General features: G+C 34.9%; 2 protein-coding genes across 7 annotated transcripts in view; one reads left to right on the top strand and one right to left on the bottom strand.

Moving 5' to 3' along the window:
* si:ch211-114c17.1 overlaps positions 1 to 4,594 on the top strand; it is a 28,096-nt gene extending 23,502 nt beyond the window's left edge. For 2 of the 4 annotated variants that reach the window (XM_087282036.1, XM_087282037.1), the window contains one exon: positions 768 to 4,594. In XM_087282036.1, coding sequence (XP_087138162.1) covers positions 768 to 839 — 72 coding nt within the window. In that variant the 3' untranslated portion in view covers positions 840 to 4,594. The remainder of the gene's footprint in view (positions 1 to 767) is intronic. The other 2 variants (XR_015507867.1, XR_015507866.1) reach the window with 2 other exon arrangements.
* A 1,874-nt stretch (positions 4,595 to 6,468) lies between these two features.
* Positions 6,469 to 17,779, bottom strand: ubxn1 (UBX domain protein 1). Of its 3 annotated transcripts, none has more exons than XM_087280127.1 (10): positions 17,585 to 17,779; positions 17,151 to 17,213; positions 17,024 to 17,077; positions 13,646 to 13,758; positions 13,453 to 13,525; positions 13,175 to 13,366; positions 9,170 to 9,221; positions 8,935 to 9,057; positions 6,930 to 7,107; positions 6,469 to 6,811 (listed from the first exon to the last, which is right to left on the bottom strand). In XM_087280127.1, exons 2-10 carry the CDS (start codon positions 17,207 to 17,209, stop codon positions 6,771 to 6,773), a joined length of 885 nt encoding a protein of 294 aa, XP_087136253.1. In that variant the 5' UTR covers positions 17,210 to 17,213; positions 17,585 to 17,779; the 3' UTR covers positions 6,469 to 6,770.
* Between the last annotated feature and the right edge of the window lie 4,602 nt (positions 17,780 to 22,381).

Raw genomic sequence — 22,381 nt, 5'->3', positions numbered from 1 at the left:
CATAAAAGGTCAGTCAAGTTAGCTTCAATGTGCATGAATTTAATGTTTTTATATTTTAAATTGTCATGCTGTAATAAAATAAACATGATATAAAAAGTAAATGATTTTGAAGCTATTTCATTTAAAACTTTCATAAAAGAGTTATTTAATATATCATTAACTTCAAGTTAAACACAATAATAGTATATTCTGACATAAGAATTTAATAAGACTTCAAACAATGCCCATTTTTGCCAGTAAATTAAAGTTATGCGCCCTGTACGGAACACTATTTTAGTCGTGTACGGAACACCGTTAATACATATCATCTTCCGTACACATGCGAAGGCGGTACTTATCCCATCTTTTCTCAAAAACTACTGGTCCAAAAGACATAAATCAAGATTTGGATTGTGCAATAGGTATTCCCCCAGAGAATGAACACACAAGCATGCTTATCTGGCTTTCAATGACGGAGGAGTGGTCGTTTGAGTGCGCTGAATAGCGAAAAGTGTACGGAACATGGTTAGTCTACGTTAGTGCAGGGGTGACCAGCCCTGTTCCTGGAGATCGACCTTCCTGCAGATTTCAGTTGCAACCCATATTAAACACACCTGCCTGTAATTATCAAGTGCTGTTCAGGTCCTAATTAATTGATTCAGGTGTGTTTGATCAGGGTTTGAGCTGAACTCTTTAGGATGGTCGATCTCCAGGAGCAGGGTTGAGCACCCCTGATATAGTGGTTTTGAATTTGCTTTAAATCCAAATATTGTCCTGTGCCCTAACAGCTGCAGTATGGAGCTTATGGCAGCTACCAAAACCCATGGAGCCAGTACAGTCAGTACTATCCTCCAAGCTAAAACCCTTCAGAGACGGAGATCTGGATCCGCTCTGGATCCTCCAGAAGCACAGCAGTGCGTGACCTGAGCCAGCGTCAAAAGAGTGAGGGATGAAATGCACAAACCTTATTATGCATTTTAAATGCTGTATACTCTCTTTATCGCAAATCTTTTGTACTTCATGCCAAAGTACTGTGTGCGCGTGTGTATTCAGTTGAAGTCAAAATGATTAGCTCTCCTGTGAATTTGTCTTTCTTTTACAAATATTTACTAAATGATGTTTAACAGAGCAAGGAAATTTTCACAGTATGTCTGATAATATTTTTTCTTCTGGAGAAAGTCTTGTTTGTTTTAATTCGGCTAGAATAAAAGCAGTTTTTTATTTTTTTAAAACCATTTTAAGATCAATATTATTAGCCACCTTAAGCTATATTTATTTCAATTGTTTACAGAACAAACCATCATTATACAATAGCCCCTTTCACACATACAAACCTTTCCGGAAAGGTCTGTATGTTTGAACAGGCCCTTTTTGAAAATACCGGTAAAGGTAAATTCGTTCTGGCTATTTTCCAGAAAGAGAAGTTGTAACATTACCGGTAATTTGCCGGAATGCTGCGCTGTGTGAACGCAAAAGGACGATTGCCAGAAAGAGCGCGTGCACGTCTAGAAAGTGCTGACGTGAGACATCACAACTCAGTCACATTCACATCTGCTTGGTTTATGAGAATAAAAACCTTTGAATATTTTTCCAGACACATTTAGCTGATAGAAGTTAGTCTGATAATGTTTATATGTTCATCTTCATTCCAACTGTGTAAATAATTATCGATAAGATGCTTATGAGAAGCCGTTGTTTGTTTACCTTCAAGCTCTGCTTCCTTCAATTGCTTGACATGTCGCGTGTGCCCTTGAGCGCCAGCACACACACGCATATCATGTACATCTGAACATGTGAAAGTGTTCCTCCTTATGTTTTCATCTAAGTTTACAATACTGATCCATCCACAGAGTTTGAAATGTAGTCAAATGTTTAAAAATACAAGCCCAACCGTTTAGATCTCATTTCTGGTTGATGATGTCAGAATTTACCGGTATTTTGGATAGGATGTGTAAATGGTCTTTTCCTGGAAAAAATCCGTAACATCCTAGCCTGTGTGAACAGCGTTTTTTTGTTTTTTTTAATTTACTGGTAAAGTCGTTTGGGAAATTTTCCAGATATTTAGATATTTTCCAGATATTTATATTTTGTCACTGTGTGAAAGGGGCTAATGACTTGCCTAATTACCCTAACCTGCCTAATGAACCTACTTAAGTCTTTAAATGTCACTAAATACTAGTATCTTGAAAAATATATAGTCAAATATTATTTACTGTCATCATGGCAAAGATAAAAGAAATCAGTAATGAGTATTAAAACGTTTATGTTTCGAAATGTGTTGAAAACCGAAATTTGGAAAAAAAAATTCAGGAGGGCTTATAATTCGGACTTCAACTATATATAATATATAAGGGACTGAATGACTAGATTGTTTGAAGTCAACTTTTATTTGTGGATGTCGACTAGCCGCTTGTGATGACATTCAAACACAAGATGCAAATGTTTTGCACCATGCCACAATTTGCTATTTATTTGCAGGATATAATATATACTAATACTGTCAGAGAAGGACAGTTTGCATTTTCTTTTCTTTTTGTTTTAGCCCATTTGACACAATAACATTATGTAATCTTCACATCTCATGTACCGCGATTGACTGGAAAGCATTGAGGTCAGAAGTGGGACATTTCACTGCTGAATTTCCCACCTTTGACTCAGCATGGAACGTAGCATAAAAGGTCATTCACACAGAATGCATCTTTGCTTTTGACAATATGAGACGTAGCAGTCAGGAATGGTTTTAAAAAGCACTTTAGCATGCCAACTTGCTACTGTAAACTTATATGCTGGCAACACTTGCCCCGCCTCAGAGTTCTTGTGATTGGTAAACTGCTTTGGGACTGACCTTGATGAGCAGTGCATATTCATAAACGTCCGTTTAGAGCATTTACATTGAAAAACAATGGAAAAGTTGCACATTGGAATAGAAAAATGCATTCTGTGTAAATCAGCCCAAAGGTGTCGACATCTATCAAAGAGCTTCATGGCAGAGCATTAAATTGACTCCTAATATATACTTCCTGACAAAAGTCTTGTTGCCTATTCAAGTTTTAGGAACAAGAAATAATAACTTATAGTTGATCATTTGGTATTGAAAGTGGCTTATATGAAAGGCAAAGGCCTCTAGATTACGCTTGTTTCAATTCCATTCAGCTTTATTTGTATAGCGCTTTTACCATGTAGATTGTGTCGAAGCAGCTTCACATAAATGGTCATAGTAAATTGGAACAGTGTAGTTCAGTTTTTTAGTGTTTAAGTTCAGTTCAGTTTAGCTCAGTTCAGTGTGGTTTATCGATCCCAAACCATGCAAGCTAGAGGCGACAGAGAAGAGGGGGAAAAACCTTCACCGATTGGCGAAAGTGAAGAAAAAAAAAACCTTGAGAGAAACCAGACTCAGTTGGGCACGACCATTTTAATTTCTCCGCTAGCCAAACGTCTTGTGCAGAGCTGCAGTCTCAGCGGCGGTGGCTCAGAAGCTGGACCTCAGCGAAGACTCGTCTGTCCCTGGAGCGTCACTGCTCTCCCCTCCTCCATGACCACTACAGCAGCTGCTTTGGATACGGCCTGGTCCAGGATATGGACCCAAATAAAATGATCATGCCTTGATTTTTAATAATTTAATGAGTACAGTAAGGTCTGACTTAACAGAAATAATGTCCAGTATAGAATATAAAGTCATGGTGCAGTGGAAAAAGAATGAATATAGTATATGACTCCCATGAGCTTGGAGGACTGCATCCATACAGTCATCTACATGACTCAAATCAATTATTAATAAAGTCATCTGGAGGCAAAGAAAGCACTTTTGCAGGACTCCCAGAGTTCATCAAGATCCTTTGTATTCATCTTTAATGCCTCCTTCTTCATCTTACCCCAGATATGCTCAATAGTGTTCTTATCTGGTGACTGGACTGGCCAATCCTGCAGCACCTTGACCTTCTTTGCTTTCAGGAGCTTTGATGTGGAGGCTGAAGTATGAGAAGAAGTATCCTGCTGAAGAATTTGCCCTCTTTTGTGGTTTGTAATGTAATGGGCAGCACAAATGTCTTGATACCTCAGGCTGTTGATGTTGACATCCACTCTGCTGATCTCTCGCACGCCCCCATACTGAATGTAACCCCAAACCATGATTTTTCATTCACCAGACTTTCCAATAGGTCTTCTGCAGTATTTGTGATGATGGGGATGCAGTTCAACAGATGATTCATCAAAAAATCGACCTTCTGCCACTTCCCAATTGATCCAGTTATTATTTGTTGCTCTGACAACTGGAATCAACGACAAGACTTTAGTCAGGTAGTGTGTAACTGGTTTATGCTTGGTTTGAAATAATTTATCTGTGAATTAAGTTTTGTTTACTCGTTTCTTAAATTGTATTGTGAACATTTTTTTGCCATTTTGTAAGTTATTTTAAAATGTTTTAGTTACTTTGTTATGTGCATCTTAATAAAAGATGAAACTCAAAAAAATGTTAACATATGTAATGAAATTTTATCCCAATTGACTGAAATCACAGATTTCAAAAAGTGAGTTTCATTGTCATCTCAGGGAATGTTTATATGATAATATAGCGAAGGAAAACATGTTTTTGCTCATTAAATTGTGTCAACATTCATACCTGTAGTTTTGTCACTTTGTAAAGAAACACCTGTTGCTGTCTTGCATTGCCTTGTTTGCTGTCAAATACATGTACAATCCATATACAGTAGTCAACATTTGTAGTAGATCAAAAATGTCCTAAGACAAGAATGGGTCTCATTCAATAGTTTTTGGACCACTTTGATAAAATGTTTGCTCCACTACAAATGTTGATTACCGTAGACCAGGGGTGTCCAACTTCGGTCCTGGAGGGCCGTTGTTCTGGGGAGTTGAGCTCCAACCCTGATCAAACACACCTGAACCAGATAATCAAGCTCTTACTATATAAACTAACCTCCTGGCAGGTGTGTTGAAGCAAGTTGGAGCTAAACTCAGCAGGACACTGGCCCTCCAGGACTGAGTTTGGACACGCCATGCCGTAAACTAAACATGTAACAGAAGAAACGTGTGTCGATGTGTCGTTATTTGCATCAGAATAATGGAATTGTTTTAAAACCTCTTTTAAAAACAATTTTCAGGCTTCAAATCGCTGGTGTAAATGAATGAACTAAATAGCTTACAACTGTTTTATTTAAATCTGTTATGTAAATGACCTATTGTAGTTTGTAATTTCTTTCTTAATCCTTTACATCAGTGGCTTTAAACGAATGATGATAGGATTTAGTTCTGGGCTCTGGCTGGGCCACTCAAGGACATTCTTCCGAGTTGTTGTGAAGCCAATCCATTGATATTTTGGTGGTGTGCTTTGGGTCGTTGTCCTGCTGTAAGATGAACCATCAGCCCATCTGAGGTCCAGAGCACTCTGAAGCAGGTTTTCATTCAGAATGTCTCTGTGCAATGCTGCATTCATCTTTCCCTCTATCCTGACTAGTCTTCCAGTTCCTGAAAAACATCCCCACAGCATGATGCTGCCACCACCATGCTCCACTGTAGGGATGGTATAAGCCTGGTGATGAGCGGTACCTCCTTTTCTCCACCTGGTATTCATTTCAAAGAGTAAATGCCAGTTCACTCTTTTAAGAGTTTAGTCACATCTGACTAGAGAAATTTGTTTCCTTTTAGTCTGAGAGTCCTTCAGGTGCCTTTTGGCAAATTCCAGGCAGGGAGCAGCTTCCGTCTGGCCTCTCCACCATCCAGGCCTGATTGATGGATTGCTGTACAGATGCTTTTCCTCTCTCCACAGAAGAGCGCTGAAGCTCAGACAGAATGATTATCGGGTTATTGATCACCTCCCTGACTAAGGCCCTTCTCCCCTGATCACTCAGCTTAGATGGCCAGCCAGCTCTAGGAAGAGTCCTGGTGGTTCCAAACATCTTCAACTTACGGATGATGGAGGCCGCTGTGCTTATTGGAACTTTTAGAGCAGCAGAATTTTTTTTGTAACCTTCCCCAGCCTCGAGACAATCCTGTTTTGGAGGTCTACAGACAATTCCTTTGTCTTCATGCTTGGTTTGTGCTTTGACATGCACTGTCAACCCTGGGACCTTATATAGACTGGTGTAGCCTTTTCAAATCATGTCCAATCAACTTATTTTACCACAGGTGAACTCAAATGAAGCTGCTGAAACATCCCAGGAATGATCAGTGGAAACAGAATGTACCTGAGCTCAATTTAGAGCTTCACGGCAAAGGCTGTGAATACTGATGTACATGTGATTTTCTTTTTCATGGAATGTGGAAAAAGTGAAGCACTGTTAATATTTTCCAGATGCACTGTATAATGGCAAATTCATATAGCCCTTGACTAATCCAATTAAATGCGTCTATATAGCTTTAGAAAATAAAAATCTTCTTCAAAAGTCGTGGTATATTCAATGTTCAGAAACTTCTTCTGCTTTTCAGACGTTACCTTCGTTTCTAAAGCCAATGTCAAATATAAAATCACACAACTTGAACGAGTTTGATTGATTTTATTGTTGAAAATGTTTTATTTAGTGTGGCAAAACAAAAACAGTAACAACCACAGTCAATGTCTCTGTGAAAACTCTCTCAACCCATTATTAAGCAGAACTGACAGGTTTACGTTTAATGAATTTATTGATCGGCTCGTTGCATTGTATGTTTGGCGTATTGTTGAGTGTGTTCTTTGCAGCAGCAGCAGCGGGTCCACTGATTCATCGTCTCCACGGCAAAATCTGTTTGCTCTCGTATTGATGTCTGGAAGAACAGCTTGCTTTTATGATCATTTTACTTCATTTCTTTGTAACCACAAGGACGGCAGAAGGCACCAGACCTGTCGAGAACAACAGATGATTCAGAAATGACTGAAGGTGATTCCTTGGAGAGAAGGACTGCCATCATTTCATTTATTTTTGTGTCGTCTGCACCAATCCGAACAACAGTGGTCTTACCCAGCTCACGCAGGGGTTTCTCCATGTCCAGATCTGTGTACACGCGTCTGGGATACGGGGTGATGAGGTTGAAGTCCTGTCCGTTCGCCCCGTTCATCTGGACATAGACTCTCACAGCAGCCAGCGGTTCCTGAGCCTTGAAGACAGTGCTCAGGGTGGTCCCGTCTAGAAGACGCACCTGATGAACAAACGAGGGTAAGAGACACTTTCTTACTTATAGACTCGAGCATCAGTGTGTCAAAATACTCGTTCTAAAATTATTTACTGACTATTGGCAAGGTTCCCACAGGTCAAGGAAGTTTAAAAGGTGCATTCCATTTTTAAAATTGGATGTACTAAATTGAAATTTTAGTGTCCTACTAAACTGAACTGAATCACTTTTAAATCATACTGAACTGACCTGAATCAGTTTTTCAATTGTACAGAACCGAAATATTAGAATCATAACTGAATGGGATTAAATCAGTTTGAATCATACTGATCTGAACTGAATCAGTTTTTCAATTGTACTGAACGGAAATTTTAGAATCATAACTGAACTAAATTGAATCCGTTTGAAACATATTGATCTGAACTGAATCATTTTTTAAATAGTACAGAACTTAAATTTTAGAATCATAACTCAACTGAATTTAATCTTTTTAAATCATAATGATCTGAACTGAATCAGTTTTGATTTGCACTGAACTGAAATTTTTCACAACTGAAGTGAATTGAATTGTTTTATTCATAATGATCTGAACTGAATCAGTTAATTAATTGTACAGAATTGAAATTTTAGAATTATAACTAAAGTTAATTGAATCATTTTGACTCAAACTGATCTGAACTGAATCAGTTTCTAAATTGTACACGACTGAAGTTTAATAATCATAACTGAATGGTATTGAATCAGTTTTGAATCATACTGGTCTTAACTGAATCAATTTTTTAATTGTACTGAACTGAACTTTTTGAATCACAACTGAGCTGAATTGTATCAGTTTGAATCATATTGATCTGAACTGAATCAGTTTTTGCATTGTACTGAACTAAACTTTTAGAATCATAACTGAACTAAATTGAATCAGTTTGAAACATATTGATCTGAACTGAATCATTTTTTGAATAGTACAGAACTTAAATTTTAGAATCATAACTCAACTGAATTTAATCTTTTTAAATCATAATGATCTGAACTGAATCAGTTTTGATTTGCACTGAACTGAAATTTTTCACAACTGAAGTGAATTGAATTGTTTTATTCATAATGATCTGAACTGAATCAGTTAATTAATTGTACAGAATTGAAATTTTAGAATCATAACTGAAGTTAATTGAATCATTTTGACTCAAACTGATCTGAACTGAATCAGTTTCTAAATTGTACACGACTGAAGTTTAATAATCATAACTGAATGGTATTGAATCAGTTTTGAATCATACTGGTCTTAACTGAATAAATTTTTTAATTGTACTGAACTGAACTTTTTGAATCACAACTGAGCTGAATTGTATCAGTTTGAATCATATTGATCTGAACTGAATCTGTTTTTGCAATGTACTGAACAAAACTTTTTGAATCATAACTAAACTAAATTGAATCAGTTTGAAACATATTGATCTGAACTGAATCAGTTTTTGAATTATACAGAACTTAAATTTTAGAATCATAACTGAACTGAATTGAATCTTAGTGAACCTGTTAAATAAGCCAAATATCTCGGTATAAATAATATATATTAAAATCTTTGGCTTCAAAATGGCCACTTCAAAGACTGTGTTAAAAATTAGAAGACAGAAACATTTACAAAATTGTAAAACTACTACTGAGTGATCAAATATGGCACAGGGAATACTTCCCAGCCAAACAAACAGCAAGTACTTTGAATGTTTTTTAAAATCTGAGAAAAAAATTATAGATTGTTGTTTTCATAGTGGCAATTAAAGTCCTGAGAGATTATATTCAAGCTAAAACCATATTAACATCCAGTATAAGTTAAAGGTGATGGTCTTGTGTCAGTACCTGTATCCGACAGTCATCGTAGTCTTTTTTGGCAGGAGGAGCTCCTTGGTTCTCAGGTGGAGACAGTGCTGGAGCTTCAGCAGGAGGAGACGACAATCCTGTGCTGGATGATCCACCTCCAAACTGACAACAAACACAGGTTTTTCTCATATACTGCTGGGATGTACTGTATAAGGCATGGCTGATGATGATGATAATAATAATAACAACAACAATAATAGTAGTAATTTCATACCTTCTGTGCCCTTTCCTCTCGGTCTCGAGCAATCTTATCTTTCACACGCTGCCTGGAAAAGGATTACAGGTTATTTTAAGTGCCAATATTATAATATATTAAAGGTATAGTTCACCCAAAACAAATAAAAAAATGTAATTTTTTTACTCATCCTATATTTGTTCCATGACTGTTTGAGTTTCCTTCTTTTGTGAAACATTAAAGGAAGCTATTGACTTCTATAGTCTCAGGCAGCTTTTATTAGCAATCTTTCGAAAATCTTGTTGTTGTGTTTAACACAAGAAAGAAATTGAGAAAAGTTTGGAAAATGGTGACCATTTTCATTTTTGGTGAACTATCCCTTTAAAAGTTGGATGTCTTCAACAAATAGGTTTATATTAGGGTTGGGCGATGTCGACCAATTTGGCATCGTACAATGTCTAATATGAAACATCGCGATGGACGATGGCATCATCCTCAAAGGCGGTGAATTACTTATGAATAATGAATTAATTCATTACCGAATTGTTTGTAGCCTACCGTTTTAACTACCTGACCGCATGGTCTTTTTTTTTACCCATAACCAAATCATAAATTAATAAAGATAAGTAACATAATACACATAATTACCACCTGTCAATCACTTTTACCATGGTACTCGTGAATAGGCAGACTGATCTGTGTCGTTGTAATGGCATCGACAAACTTGGTTGGTAAAAAACCACATGACAGTGTGTGTGCGTCTGTGTGTGTGGTCACGTGATGTTCGTTTTCAGCGGTTGTGTGGAAAGAGGGCTGCTCAGAAATGCTAAACGCCAGAGTGGATGTGGATCGTTTTCGTTCTAAAATGCCATTTAAAAACTAAAACCTATAAGTGTAAACAGGGCCTGAGTGTGTATTTTTCCCAAGCGGATTTGCAACGGGGGCAGGGCAGAGGATCGCGATGTCTGTCGGCCATCGGCGATGGACGATAGCATCGTCTATCAGCCCAACCCTAGTTTATTTCCATCCAAGCCCATCAATTTTCTACATTGCAGCATCAGCTTTTCTCGCAATGCCTGAATCGTCTTGTTCAACAATCTCTAAACCCCATACACATTAACACTGTTTATTAAAACTTTTTCATTTAAAAACTTTCACTTTTTCATTTACATTTTTCAGATCTTTCAGCTCTGTTTTAAGTTTTTTCAGGCATAAAAGTTTTGTAACAGGGTCAAAATGATAGATTTTTCTTTAATGCCAAAAGTTAAATCAATTATATTTTGTCAATTTACTACTGTAAATAAATCAAAACTCGAATTAGTAATATGTAGTGGTGTAACGGATCCCAAATCTCATGGTTAGGGTCACAATATGTTTTTTTTAGTCACGGATTGGACCATTTTTGTATCAGCCAAAGAGTGGAGGAGACAAATGTAATTTGCTTTCCATTTATTACAAAAACAGCACTGCAAGACACGTTTGGTTTTAACAAACAGAACTTAGAACCTGTAATATTATTAAAAAATACAATGAAGAAATAATCAGCTCAATAAAAATAAATAGTAAAATATTCAGCACTGTGAAAAATTACCTGTTTTTACTAATGTTGCTGATAACACTAAATGTAGAAATTTAACATTATAATTTATACAGCTCATATTTATTTTTAGCCTCATTTTCAACAATGGATTCAGTTAATCACCTCATAAAATGTTTCATGTTTCATTGCTAGAGGATCATTTTTGAAGAATTATTCAGTGGCATATTTTTGACGGCTGGTTGTCCTACTGGTTAAATAAAGTAATTGCTGCCTAAAACTTTCATTTTCGAGCATATAAAGGTGATTTTAATCTTCAAGCCTGGTTTATACTTCTGCGTCAGGTGACCGGCGTAACCCACGGCGCATGCAACGCGCGTGGGTGTGCATTTATACTTCTGCGTGCTGTCTCTGTCGGTCTGCATTAACACTTCCGAAACGCTAGTTGGCAGTGAGGTGTAAATGTTCCTCTGTGTCGAGTTTCTTCGCTGCTTTATTGCTTTTCCTGAACACTTCCAGGATGTACAAGTGGCTCAAACTCGCTCATTTTGAGGCAGGAACTGGTGGACGTGCAACAACTTTAACTATGAGGTAAACACAAAACAAAACTTTCCATCCGGAGCTCCTTCACGGTACTCCACACTTGTAAACAATCGCTCGCGCCATTCGCGCGCCTCTCGGTCCCGCCCAGACTCGTCAGTGCTACCAAGCCGACCAATCACAGAGCTTACGCTACGCGTCGTTGCGACGTGTAGTTACAATTTTTGAGAGGTGCACGTCAGTGACGGCCAAGGCCACGGCGAAGGGCTGTGCTCAGCGCCGTAGCATACGCCGGCGTTTGACGCAGAAGTATAAATCAGCCTTTACAATAAACATCAGTGGTTATATCTAAAATATAAACTGTAGTCCCAGTACTTCTGTGTTATTTGATTGTAACTTCATAAACTCAAAAGACTAAAGACTGAATTTCTTTCTTGATTTTTGCGTTTTTCAAACACAGATTTGATCATTTATAATTTGTTGCGTGGGTGTTGAGATCCTGATCTTTTAATGACTAATAGTGCAGCTTACACTGAATGCATTAATGCAGGCTAAACAAGTAGTGACAGAAAACACCTTTAACCTAACAAAACCACCACCACATCCTAAACTACTTCTGTCATCATAGTATTTTACAGGAAAGCCTAAATGCTTTAATACATGTTATTTGAATGATGCGAGAGGTGATCTTTCTGCGATCGTTACAAATTTAGGATTAGAAAGTATTAATCCGCAGGTCACGTGTGTTCCAAACTGAGGGTTGTGATCCGTTACACCCCTAGCATTGCTGAGAATAATTTATTAACAATTAATTAACTAGTACTCAGAGTAGTTCTTTAAAAAGAGTAATTTGTGAAGTATTAGTATTATTTACTAAAACTTTTTTTTTTATTTAGCAGTGTAATTGTATTATAACTTGAGTACAATTATTCTGTTCTCTTTCTATCTGTGAGAACATCAACCAATAAAATAAAAGAAAATGCAAAAGCACATTTACTGCAGGTTAATTATATTATTATTATTATTATTATTATTATTATTATTAATGGTTTTAATTTGTATGAATTGATAGATGAATTGACAGTATTTTTATAAATTACTGAGAAGACATTTCAGGTGTTCAATACATTGGGTGTAAATCTTGGTTTATTATATTATTTATTATTAATATATTATTAATTAATTATTATGTTTTATTCAAGTTTTTTGTATAAATCAATAGATAGTTCCTATGCAGTGTTTTTATGGGTTGCTGAGAATACATTTCAGGTGTTCAATATGTTGCGTGTCAGTTTGGAAAATAAAAGTAGGTGCTGGAAAAAGTGCTTAAAAATCCTTGATTTTCATTAGGCTGTGCCTGTTTGAACCCTGTATGAAATCAGTGTCACATTTTTAATCGTGAGGTGATGGTAAATTAAGGGATGGTCAATTGTCAGCTCTTTTGGTCGTCAGGTCGTGTGATGTATGTTGCTGACTGCAATCAACCAGCTTTGGGGGGGGCCTAGCTTGCAAAAGGTTGAGAACCCCTGCTGTAGACAATCTAAAAATATCCAGCTTAAAAGGGCTAATAATTTTGACCTTAACATGGTTTTTAAAAATGAATAACTGTTTTTATTCTACCCAAAATAAAACAAATAAGACTTTCTCCTGAAGAAAAAGCATTGTAGGAAATACTGATGAAAATATCCTTGCCCTGTTAAACATCATTTGGGAAATATTTATAAAATAAAATAAATTCACAGGAGGGCTAATAATTCTGACTTCAACTATATTGTCCTATTCTTCTATCTTTAGATGCATAAATCACAATTTCCAAATGATTCCAAAATTTCCATGTACACCCATGTCCCCAGGGTCACAAATCTAAAAACAGAGGTCCTTTTTATTTTTTTACTATGATTACTTATATGCAGCACTGAAAGTGTTTGCTCAAAGTGAAACTGGCACTGCAATCGCGCTCCTCTTACTTGGCAAGCCTGTCCTCCATCTTCTCTTTCCTGCGCTGATCTGCCAGTTTCTTCATTTCGTCGTCTTGAAGCTTCTGTCGGACCTGCAGCAGCTCTTGGCCTTGTTTCCTCCTCTGCTTTTCTCTTTCTATCCCCTCCTGTCGCTCTCTCTCTCTCCTCTCCTCCTGTCTCGCCTTCATCAGATCCTCCAGTCTGGTGAAAGAAAGAAAAATGAAATCAACACTTCCATCAGCTTTTAATTTTGTCCTTTTTAAAGTCCGCTCTTCAAAAACACAAACCGTTTTACTTGCTCCTTCCTTTCTTCTTCTGTCATAGGTTGCCTGGCATTGCCTTCTTCGGTGTCTTCAATGGCTGGTTTTTGTTTTGATTAGAGGTGAAAAACGAAAGAGAAAGTTACAGGTTGTGTTGTGACGAAATGATGACAAAGATGTTTTCATGAAATGTGAGTGTTAAGCAAGAAAAGCAACGTACATTCAGGGATTTCTGTAGGAGACTGGCTCTGTTCTTCTGCTGGACCTAGAGTATTGCCGGCAGGTGGAACATAAGGCTCGTCTATATCCGGATCATTCTCGTGCTCCATTAACCTGTACGGTTACACAATGTAAATGCAACTTCTAAATAACCTTTTTTACTAATTGATATTAAATAATCTGCACAATTGCTGATCTTTTGCATAAAAAATGCATGGCGATTATTAATGTCTGTAAGAATATAACAAATAGCTTCTGATATAATGTGATAAAATAAGTATTTGTATATAAATATATAATTTAAAAGAGCTGAAAATGCTTGAAAAAGGCCCAAATTTGGCTCTGAAAAATGTAAAAATTCTGATTTAAATATGAATATGTTAAATTAAATATGTTTACTGCATTTAAAAATATATATTAGGAACATTACTTAAACTAATTATACAAATTACAATTTTAAAAACATTGCAATACCAATATTATCTCATTTTATCTTTATACATTCAGTGTAATAATCCAACATGATGTAACCAAGATGACATATTTATGCAACAAATAAAAAAGATGCTAATTGCGGTCTGTAAATGTAATTATATTTTAAGTATAGTATAAAGATTTATAATAATTTATTGGTGTTTTGAGGCTCCACAGTGATCCTATACAGGCATAATTCCCCAAAAATTGTAACTCTGTCATCACATACCCATCCTCCACCTGTGCCAAACCTGTTTGAGTTTCTTTCTTGTTAAACACAAAGGAAGATTTACTGAAGAATGTTGAAAAAAAAAACACACAATGACTTCCATGGTACTTTCTGTTTTTACTATAGATGTTAATGGCTGCTTTCCCCCAACATTTTCCAGAATACCTTGTTTTGTGTTAAACAGAAGAAACCAAATAATAATGATGAAAGTTTAAAACCACTCGAGTGTAAGGAAATGGTGAGGAAAATTTCATTTTTGGGTGAACTATGCCTTAAAATTGAATCGAGGATGATGATTTTTTTTTTTATTACCAAGGCTATTTTCATGGCAAGAATATTTTAACATTAAGAAATGTAATAAATATACAATTAAAAAACATAAATAATATTTTTTTATACATCATCAAAATTAAAACATTTTTGTTATTGTTGATACTTTGCTAAATATGTCCTTTAGAGCAGGGTTTCCCAAACCTTTCAGCCGGCGACCCCCAAAACGACAATGCCAGTGACTCGTGACCCCCAATATTCTCTGAGGTGGTGGTTATAAATACAGAAACCTTGTATGCAATGATGCGCACAAACACACCAATAGACCCAAGTCTATTCTTTGTTTTTTTTTGTTTTTTATGTATGTCAGTGCTGCAAATGGGCTAGAAAGTTTAACCTGGTGTTCTGCTGCATCTGACAGTATTGCTGTGTCTTTAGTATAATGTAATTACCCGAGAAGTCGCAATCCAATAGAACTAGTAACTATAAGCTACTATAGTAACTATATAGTTTATAGTAACTATAAACGACTATTTTTTTATCTTAAGTAGGTTATTGATAAAATACAGTAAGTCTTAAGGTTTAATAAAAATGAATTGATTTTTGAAAATCACCAGGCGACCCCCCCCCCCCCCCCCCCACTTCTTTGTCTTCTTTGTCCCCCGACCCCCACTTTGAGAACCTCTGCTTTAGAGAGTTCATAAAAAAGCCTTCTGCTGTCATTAAAAGCAGGACAGTCCCGTAGAATGTGTTTTACTGTAAGAGGAATTGTGCAGTAAAAACACTGAGTGGGGTCTTCAGCTTTAAGCAAAAAAAAAGGGTTAATCTTGTATGTCCAATACGACATCTGGTAAAATCACTCTATACTTAAAATGTCTTAAAACTCTGATTTCAGAGAACGCCACTATCACATGAGAAAATGCCACAATAATTAACAAACACAGTTATGTGTTTTATGTAATATAATTATTATTTATAAGTGTTAAAATGATAACTCATTACAAAGATAAATATATATTCTGCAGTAATTTTTTTTTTTTTTAACCTTTTCTTATTACAGAAATGATTAACAAAAAAGTATTAGTGTGTGTGTGTGTATATATATATATATATATATATATATATATATATATATATATATATATATATATATATATATATATATATAAACGCAATATCACACTCGTAGCAGTGCGATATGGCTGGTGGGAGGCTGCTGGCCGAGTACCTTAGTGCCCCCACCAGTGCCGATATACAGCCATATCGCACTGCTACGAGTGTGATATTGCGTTTATACAACTGTTTGATGGCATAATTGTGAATATAAAAACAAAATCAAACATGGAGAGTCTCAAAAACCCTTTTGTATGAGGAACTACTTTCTTCCTGATTCAAATCATAAGCTGACAGTTAAACAGTTGAGCGTGCATCTTTTAAACTTTAGATCTGTAGTGTCTGCTTTTTGCTGGCTGTATGTGGGCGGAGTAATACACAAAGGGGCTGTAGGAGTTCTGATATTGCAGAATATCACACTGCTATCAGCCAATCAGATTTAAGAACCAGACAGAACTGTTGTGTGTATATATATATATATATATATATATATATATATATATATATATATATATATATATATATATATATATATATATATATATATATATAATTCATTTCCTGCATCAGAGTTTTCAGGTTTCATGTAAAATAATATTAATCATAATGCATTTCTACTGAATTGGGTTATTAAAGTCTAAAATAATGATTGCATTTATTGTGTATTAATATTATAATTTCGTTTTTCTCTGATTTTTAAACTGTTAAATGCTGCAAAAATCACTCCAGTCCTAAAATGTCTTGACTCTGAGATTTCAGATTGTATTTCATACAATTTATTTTCAATGCATCCCACTCCTCTTGTCACTTAATTAAAACGTAAACATTAATAAATGGTTTAATCTCTTATGGAGGAATTTGGCGTTTGTTCTTTAAATTAAATTGAATTAAATTAAAATGTCATCAAAGACTCTTGCTCTAAATATGCATGACAGAGATTTGTAGGTATATATAAAGTATCATTAGACTGGAGGAAATATTTGTAGGGGCTGTCTAAAATAAATAATGAAAAAAATATTGACTATTAAACTAATTTAATTAAACTAACACTTCTTATCTGTGTGGACGAATCAATGTAAGGACACATTACACTTTTTAATGGTTGAAAAGCATTTTTGTCTTTTACATGCATATTATATCCTGACGTTAAATGGTACCAGCAAAAACTACAGACAGACAGACAGACAGACAGATACCAGCAAACTACAGACAGATAGATAGACAGACAGAAAGACATTTATCCATGTCTAATCTCAGGGTTTCATCTGACCACATTGACCCATGATGACTCACCAGTCCATCGCTCTCTCAATGCCCTGGTTTCCAGTATGTGCTACTGCCTTCTCCCTACAAAACAACCACTGGGTGAGTCCAAAACACTGGATCAGAGAGTAAACATCACTGCAGAGCATTCACTTACGCTCTGTTTCTGCCGAAGCCCATTTCCAGCAAACTGTCTAAAGTAGTGCAATCAGCCATTGTGCTGAAAGGAAATATAACAGACAATTATTACAATATGATGATAAAGATCACAAATAAAAGCAAAATTAATATAAAACTCTTCCTGATTTAAAAGCTTTAGTATAGTTAGTTATAAATGTTTCACTATAGTCTTCAGAAAAGCTTGAAATGACTATTTTATAAACACCATATTAATAAAGTTGCACATTTGAGTTGATTTTAGAGTGATTGTAGCTCGAAATAAGAGACTATTAATAATACACTCCTTGCTGTCACGTGATCTTACTATCACTACTTTACAATGAAAGTGGGTGAATTAAGTGTGGCAGCAGCATATATTTATCCTGACTAAAAACATGTTCAAATTCAGCTAGCTGGCAGGCTAACACTTACAGCCTCCAGCAGCAGCTAATTATTCTTTAAATTACTTGCATGTTCTAGAAAGCCGTTCAGAGATTCCTTGATAAAAGAGTAGCGTTTCGTTATATAAGATAGGACATTTTTTACTTGATTTCATCCTTAATTAGCACTGTACCGCGTCCCATAGCTACTTACATTTGTTATCGGCACTGGGTCGCGTCCACACACATCTACGGGAAGCCACGACGGACAATTGGGGAAAACGCGCGTGTCTCTTCGCTCAGCCGAGCTCTAGTCGAGTCCATCACATGATTAGCTAAAGGAGGAAATGGTATAATAATAAATAAATAAATAAATGCAGTTATTTGTTTTAATACATTTGTTATTATAAAAGTGTTGTGATGGTAATGATTAAATATTATGATCATACTTGTGTAATGTAATGATTCTATATACAGGTGTTGTGATTGTAATGCTTAAATATATTAGGCGAATAATTCTGACTTTACGTGTGTGTGCAAGTGTGATTGTACTTGTATGTAATGTAATATAATGATTTTATATATATATATATATATATATATATATATATATATATATATATATATATATATAGTCCCTTTATTAATCTGGGGTCGCCACAGCAGAATGAACCGCCAATTTATCCAACAAGTTTTTACGCAGCGGATGCCCTTCCAGCCCCAACCCATCCCTGGGAAACATCCACACACACACACACACTCATACAGAAACGCCAACTGAGCCGAGGTTCGACCTAGCGACCTTCTTGCAGTGAGGCGACAGCACTACCTACTGCGCCACTGCCTCGCCCTTATATAAATATATACATAGATAGATAGATATGTGTGTTATAATGATGATAATATTCAGTACAAAGATAAATATATATTCTGCCGTAATTGTATTAATTTATTTTCTTATTTAAGAAATTATTAGCAGAACTTGTTTGTTTTTTTGTTATTTTATAAATAATTATGAATTTCTCATTATTTAATTGTTCATTCATCAGAGGTTTCAGATTTAATTTGATAATTTGTTATTTATTTAAAACAATGTTAAATAATATTAATCATAATGCATTTTTATTGAATTGATTTATTACATTCCAAAATAATATTTACATTTACTGTGTATTAATTGTATAGGTTTTTCCCTGATTTTAAAACAGCAATAACGCTAAAACAACTTTGATGGAAAAACAATTTTTATTTATTTTTTATTTATTATTATATTATGTTGTCCTTTGTTGGCATTTTACTTTAGAAATAGAGTTTGATCATTTGTAAAGGTAATAATAATTATTAATTTACGTAATTTAAATATTATTTAATTCTTATTTCATTACTATTTAGGATAATAATAATTATTATATAATTATAATATTTCGTTTAAACACTTGTTATTAGGTGTTCATTTCATTTTCCTTCGGCTTAGTCTCTTTATTCATCAGGGGTTGCAACAGCGGAATGAACTCCAACTGCAACCCAGTACTGGGAAACTTCCATACACTCTCACATTTACACACACTCTAATACACTACAGCCAATTTAGTTTACCCAAACTCCACACAGAAATGCCAACAGGCCCAGCCGGGACTCGAACCAGAGACCTTCTTGCTGTGAGGCGACAGTGCTAAACACTGAGCCAATGTGTCACCCTGGTATTAGGTGGATTTTGAATATTTAATTAGTGAATCAATTTCAGTTGACATTATTTATAAGACAGTATTCATTTAAATACTTTCTGCAAATCTCGGCTTTTCATGAGAATATTTTGCATGTTGCTCAGGGAAATTGCATATGGGTTATTCTTAAATAAATTATTATTAATTAAATTAATAATATTAACAAATATGTTCAATCTTCCATGACTTTTTAGCAAATTTCCCCTATATAGGAGATACAGTCATATTTGAATTACAGTCAATTTTAATTTTGTCCAAGAACAATATCAGCATAACTTGTTCAGTGCAGGACAAATAAACCCATCCATTGTGTCCAATGTCCAGTTCAACTCACACATGAGTAAACAGTGTTGTATATGGGATGGGCCTCTTGTTTTCTTGTTACTTATTGGATGAATGTATAATAATTAATCTGCCAACAACTTACCCTTTGGCATTCTTCATCTGAATGACAGAAGTTTACACATGCTCCTATTCTGCTGTTACTCTTTCCTTCTTTTTCTCTGACACGTTTCTATTTGTGTGCTTCAGTATCTATCATCACTTCTGCTTTTTAATACACAAAGGAAAGGGTGAGTTATATTTAGTTATTAGTGCTTGTTTTAGTATTTATGTGACTTTAAATTGCAGGCTGTGTAGATTTCGACACCAAATTACATTGTGTAAACATCTATAAACGTGATGATAATCAACACTAAAATGGCTTTTGCTGATTGTTCGAACTAAAATGAGTTGAAACAACACAATTCTTAAGTTTTTTTTGGGATAATTTAAATGTTTTACGTTCAATTCACTTAAATTTGTAAAAATACAGTCAAGTTAACTTAATCGATTTGATTTAGGACAACATGAAGAAACTGAGTGGAACCCAGTGTTTTATACAGTTGTTTGTTAGGCAGAACAGACTGAAAAGATTAAGTAATTAACATTACCTTTAGAACTGATTATAAGTTTCAGCATTTAAGGTGTAAGTTCAATGGCTTTATGTCAAAGTCGTTGCCTTATAAGAGAATAAACAAAAAAGTAATAATATCAGAAAACTAGCAACTCTAAAACTTCTGTCCTTCATATCATATGACTGTCATCAGAATGGTGTGAATAGCTGGATGTTTTTATTGCTAATGATCTTTCTAGTAACTCTTGATGTCTTATCTTTATTAACAGAAGAAATGTGGCTGGACGTTGGACATTGTTGGTGCTCGCTGGGTGTAACAGCCGCTCCATGTGGAAAATGCATTCAAGTGCCCATGGAGAAGCTGTTACCTGCAGAGAGTCACATGTGACGGAAACCGGATGCCATCGTTGCTTTAAACAGATTTATTGTGTTTATATTAATTATTCATGGTGAATCAGATTTAACTAGATTCTTTGTTTTTTTATTTAATGTTGAATATTTTTAATCAATGCATTTTTTTCAACTGAGTCATTAAATTCCAATAATATTTACATTTATTGTGGATTAATTTTATAATTAATTTTATAATTTAATAGTTTTGTTGTCTTTAATAGGAGAACAATAGTTTATTATTTATTATATTATGTTGTTATAACAACTGCATTTGGTATGTTTTATCGTTTTGTTGTCATTTTAATTTAGACAGCGAGTTTGATCATTTGTAATTAATAATAATGTATTTATAATATATAAATAATTATTCATTTGGTGCATCAGAGGTTTCAGATTTAACTAGATTTTTAATTTTTAATTAAAGCAATGTTAAATATTATTAATCAATGCATTTTTATTAAATTGGATTATTAAATTGCATGAATATTTACATTTATTTTGTATGAATAAATTTTTTTCCTTCTCATTGTTAAACAGTTCAAATGCAAAAACGTTTGTCTTTGATAGGACAAATATATTTTTATTATTTATTATATTATGTTGTTTTAACAAATGTATTTTATATATTTTTGGCATTTGAATTTAAATATAGAGTTTAGTAAAGGTATTAATAATAATTGATTTATTTAATTGAAATGTTATTTAATTAGTTTAGTTATTATTATTACTATTATTTATAATAATAATAATTATTAATATTAAATAATTCATACATTAATTTTCCTTCGGCTTAGTCCCTGATTTTTCATGCGGTCACACCAGCGGAATGAACCGACAACTACTCTGGCATATGTTTTATGCAGAAGATGCCCTTCTTAGTACTACGAAACATTCATTCATTCATTTTTCTTCGGCTTGGTCCCTTTATTTATCAGGGGTTGCCACAGTGGAATGAACCGCCAACTTATCCAGCATGTTTTACACAGCGGATGCCCTTCCAACCTCATTCCAGTACTAAGAAACATCCATACACTCTCAATTACACTCTTACACTACGGTCAATTTATTTTAATCTCAATTCCCCTGTATGTGTTTGGACTGTGAGGGAAACCAGAGCACCCAGAGGAAACCCATGCCAACACAGGGAGAACATGCAAACTCCACTCAGAAATTCCAACTGACCCAGCTGGGACTTGAATCAGCGACCTTCTTGCTGTGAGGCGACAGTGCTAACCACTGTGTCACCCTTACTGGGAAACATCCATACATTATTATTATTCATATATTTAATTTAAATACTTGTTATTAGGTGTTATTATTTTATTATATTATATAAAAAATTTCATTTGACAATAATAATAATAAAAAAATTGTTAATTTAAATACTTTCCGGGTGTCTCAGCTTTTCCTGAATAAATGTTTTGCATGTCTCTAAGGGTAATTGCATAAAGTTTATTCTTAAAAAAAAAAGCAGTGAACCTATTAATATTTAAAAATGCATTCAGTTAGAGACCGCATGCAATGCTTTTAATGTGTACACCTAAGCCCGCCCCTAACCCTACCCCTCACAGTGACGTCACTAACTCTATTGAGTGCATGAGACTGCATGTGGACGTCTGCAACCAGATACTATTGGAGAATACTGGATATATAGTAGGCTACTCATAGATGTATAACAGGGTGTCAAATTCAGATCCTGGAGGGCCGCAGCTCTGCACAGTTTAGTTCCAACCCTGCTTTAACACACTTACCTGTAGGTTTCAAACAAGCCTGAAGGACTCCTTTAGTTTGATCAGATGTGTTTAAATAGGGTTGGAACTAAAGTGTACAGAGCTGC

This window comes from Danio rerio, chromosome 14, assembly GCF_052040795.2.
Source record: "Danio rerio strain M-AB ecotype USA chromosome 14, GRCz13ab, whole genome shotgun sequence".
NCBI lineage: Eukaryota > Metazoa > Chordata > Actinopteri > Cypriniformes > Danionidae > Danio > Danio rerio.
Note: the sequence above shows the minus strand (reverse complement) of the source record. Positions and strands in the feature narration are given on the sequence as shown.